We start from the raw sequence: 3,859 nt of genomic DNA, 5'->3' as shown, positions 1-3,859 counted from the left end.
TGTATTTGCTCACTCCATACCAGTCATTTAGCTTCCCAGAAAATGGCAAGAATGGGCTTTTTAGAGAACAGAGAATGCCAGGAACATTTCTGCCTTAGGGCCTTTGCACGTTCTGCTCCACCTACATGTAAAGTTTTTCCTCTATCTATACGCATCGGTAGTCAAGTAATTTCCATCAATGTTCACGTGTTACTTTCTCAGTGAGAACTTTTTTGATTACCTTATTTAAATTGAAACTTTATTCTTTTCCTGGGATTCCTTATTGCCCCTTCACATAACTATTTTATTGCATTTCTCTGTTTTTTTCTTAATACTACTTGGTATTATTTGAAAATTTCTACTTATGTCCTTTTCTGTCTTTATTCTTGCACAAAAATCTAAACAACATGGAAGCAGGGACTTATTCTGTCTTGCTTAAGGTATATTCCCAATTCCCAGAAGACTGGTTGGCACATAATAGGTGCTCGAAAAAAATTTGTTGAAAGAATGAGTAGATGGCTAAATAGATGATTGAGGAAAGGGTAGAGAAGTTGAAGTGTGGCTATTACTTTTGACAGGAAATAAAGGAAAAATTTTGCATAACATAATGCCATAAACTAATTTACATGAAGCATTTCTTCCCATTTGTAGTACAAACTATGCTGATAAGTATTTGTAGGATGGCACCCAAAACACATGATGCTCAGGTTTATTTCCCCCCAAATATTCCTTGTAACTATTCTAACAAAAAACTATTTCCATCAAAAATGAACATCAACAGAGGGACAGACATTAGATAATTCCGTGGAGCAAAACACATTAAGGAAAAAACAAAGAGAAAGACCCAGGTCTGAACAAATACTCCTGTACTCACGTTCACACACAGGAACACTGTTATTCCAAAGGCTTCTCATTCCAGCCAGGACACAGTGACTCGTGGAACTGCCCTTTAAACGGAACCTGGAGGACAAAGGCAGTAGTGGCAGGGTGAGCTCGCCATTTCTCTCTTCCCTTTATTGACACATCTCAGCTTCCTAAAACGTCTAGTTTCTTGCCAGACCAAAGGCACCCTGAGTTGCCTTTGGGTTAAGGGTTTTTTTAACCTGCCAATGGTGTTGGAACACAGTACTAAGATCATTTACATTCTCATACAAGCTAGTGATGTTGTTTGAAATGTGAGCCTCAGTCTTTGTGCCCCCTCCAACAAAACCTAATACTATTTAAATAATATATAATTGGATTAAAAATATGTCTACATCCAAGAAAAATACTTCTACTCTTTCGTTTCTATTCTAAATCCCACTATTGAGTCGTTTACAAGTTTCATGAAAAAATGTCTGCATGTTATTCATCTTCTATACAACTTTCTTATGTATATAAAACTTTTCTTAGCAGCTCCCTAAAATACTTATCTCATCATGCCTACAAATTACTATTAACCCATACTTAATGATCCATGTATATATGCGAGATCTGTTGTTGTATTTCTGCTATTGTTATTGCTTTGTCCCTGGAAGCTGAACTTTTTCCAAAATGATTTCATTTCTGAGCCTGTAGCAGTGAGAAACCAAATGAGTTGAGCTTTTTCCTTTTTAAACATCTATTCATGGTTCCATTTGGTTCTTACTACACTTTCCAATAATTGTTTCAGGTATTAATCTCCTCTAGTACTTCTTTTTTCCTAGGCCAGTCGCCCTTTTGGACAGGTGACTGTATTTATGTTTGTATGTGACGTTGAGTTGTATGTAGCATTTCCTCTTTATCTTCTGATAGTGACGCCACTGAGTCCCTACCCTTGTTTAATAACTGCCCTTCTGGAAGTTAATATCTCTGGGTACTTCCTTTCCATGAGATCAGCCCCCTCTGGATTAGCCCCTGAACTCAAGAGAGCCACTCTGCAGTAGTGAGTCCCTGGTCTCTATTCTGGGTCACACTCACCCTTCATTGCAAATGAAGGACACCTTCGCCCCAGGCTGGAGATTAAGAGGAACTAGCACACGGCCATTAGGGAGTTGGTCCAGGAAGTCATCACAGGATTTCACTAGGAGGAAAAAACAAAACGAAGCAGGAATAAGATTTCCATGTGAGGGGAAAGAGAGTGGTCTGGAAACCCAACGAGAGTCTACATACCTACACATGTGGGGGCTCCCGGGCTCCAGTCCCCCTGGGGTGTACAGCGCAGAGAAGCAGCCCCCGTGAGGTCATAGCCAGGCTCACAACTGTAGAACACTTCCTGTCCAGGCGAAAAGTTGTCCTTGTCACTTGGGGTATGCTTACCATGTGAGATTTTTGGGGGTGGCTGACACACTGTGGAAAGAACAGTTCCAAAGTACTTGTTAGTTATGGGGGAGTTTCTTTTGCTATCCCCTATGCTTTCTGAAGTCCTCATAGCTAGGAAGAGGCAGAACAATAGAACCCAATTTTCCCAAGCACAAGGTCTCAAATTTACTGGCAAGTGTACAAGGCATGAGGTTTCTTTTCCTCGCCCTGGCTATCCAGTGTGGAGTTATCGGTATTGGTGGATTCTCCACTTACGTATTTCCTAGAAGAGCAGTCTCAATTTTCAGCCTCGTTGTTTAGGTAATGAAAACGTAAATTGAGCCCAAGCCTATTTAGTGGATTTCCCCTCATATCTCTTATCGTACTCCTGTGGCTGAAGGATAATCTTATGTCCATCTTTATCCCAGCTGCTCTGCCCTCTCAGTGGTTGTGCATGGCTGACATGCATGGGTTAGAGAAGAATTGTAAGCTCCTTCTCTGAACCTGCATGTCAACCACAACACCTACGAGTCCGCGCCATGCCAGCTAGCACAGCATAAGCAGACAAGGTAAGCCATCAAGAACGGAAGCCCTTAGTCAGCCGGTCCTTGTCATGAGGGGGCATATTATTTACAGTGTACTTGACTCAAGGCCTGCCTTCGTTTATAGCCCATTAGGTGCATACTTAGAGCATCATAAGCCATTTTAACATCAATCTAATCTATACCTCATTAAAGATGATTAAAAAAAATCTGTTTGGCTATGAGCAGCTTCCTTTCACTCTTGACTTCAGATTCCTAATTACAACATGTAGGAGGTGGACCATTATAGACAAACTCTAATGCCTTTGTCACCATTCTGATGCTATGACAGCTGTCTTCACAAGCCAGTCTCTTTCTTTCACCAATGGATACCGATAGAAGTATGGCAAGAACCAGAGTATTCAGACTCTGGGGTCTAACACAGGTGCCTTTTTAAATCCTGGGTGTGTCACTTAATAGAATACGACAATTCTATTGGACAGTTTGCTTAACCTCTGAGAGACCAAGCTAACTACACGGTAGCACTACTTCAAAGTGTTGTTGCAAAGAGTAAATAAGATAACGCATATAACATGCTTATCACACAGCTGACCATAAGAAAATTCCATATCGGTCTTCAATATAATTAAGATAAATTGCAGTTGATACTTTGCCCTGAGAATTGCTCATTGGTGAGTGTCATATATCTCCTTTCTTGGCCAATTAAGCTCTTGCTTATCAGAATGAAGACACATACACGTAGGTCCACACACCCCTCCAACCCCCTTAAATTCATGCTTCTTCCCCCCACATTTACTCCCCGACCCTGCTCACCACACATCCCTCCCTCGGAACAAACACTGACCTCCTGACCCTCCGACAACTCATGCAGCCTGTAGACCCTGCCCGGCCTCAGGCGGACTCACCCCTGGAGCAGCGGGGCAGCTCTGGCTCCCATTTGTTCAGGGCCTGGCACTGCACTCTGGCGGGTCCTTTCATGACAAAGCCGGGCTGACACCTCAACTCCACAACTTCATTTAAGGAAAACAAGCTTCTGTTGTCAGATACCATTATTCCATTTTCCACGTCTGGCGGCGTGC

The 3,859-nt window shown here is 42.0% G+C and overlaps 1 protein-coding gene across 1 annotated transcript in view; it reads right to left on the bottom strand.

Moving 5' to 3' along the window:
- Window positions 1-3,859, bottom strand: part of CR1 (complement component (3b/4b) receptor 1 (Knops blood group)) — a 111,120-nt gene that overhangs the window by 69,944 nt on the left and 37,317 nt on the right. Inside the window, exons 11-14 of the mRNA XM_012638797.1 lie at window positions 3,686-3,858; window positions 2,110-2,286; window positions 1,918-2,020; window positions 854-939 (exon numbers count right to left, since the gene is read on the bottom strand). Of these exons, the coding sequence (XP_012494251.1) occupies window positions 854-939; window positions 1,918-2,020; window positions 2,110-2,286; window positions 3,686-3,858 (539 nt within the window). The remainder of the gene's footprint in view (window positions 1-853; window positions 940-1,917; window positions 2,021-2,109; window positions 2,287-3,685; window position 3,859) is intronic.

This window comes from Propithecus coquereli, unplaced genomic scaffold (genome assembly GCF_000956105.1).
Source record: "Propithecus coquereli isolate 6110/MARCELLA unplaced genomic scaffold, Pcoq_1.0 Scaffold135, whole genome shotgun sequence".
Classification (NCBI taxonomy): domain Eukaryota; kingdom Metazoa; phylum Chordata; class Mammalia; order Primates; family Indriidae; genus Propithecus; species Propithecus coquereli.
This window is presented reverse-complemented; position numbering and strand designations above follow the sequence as displayed.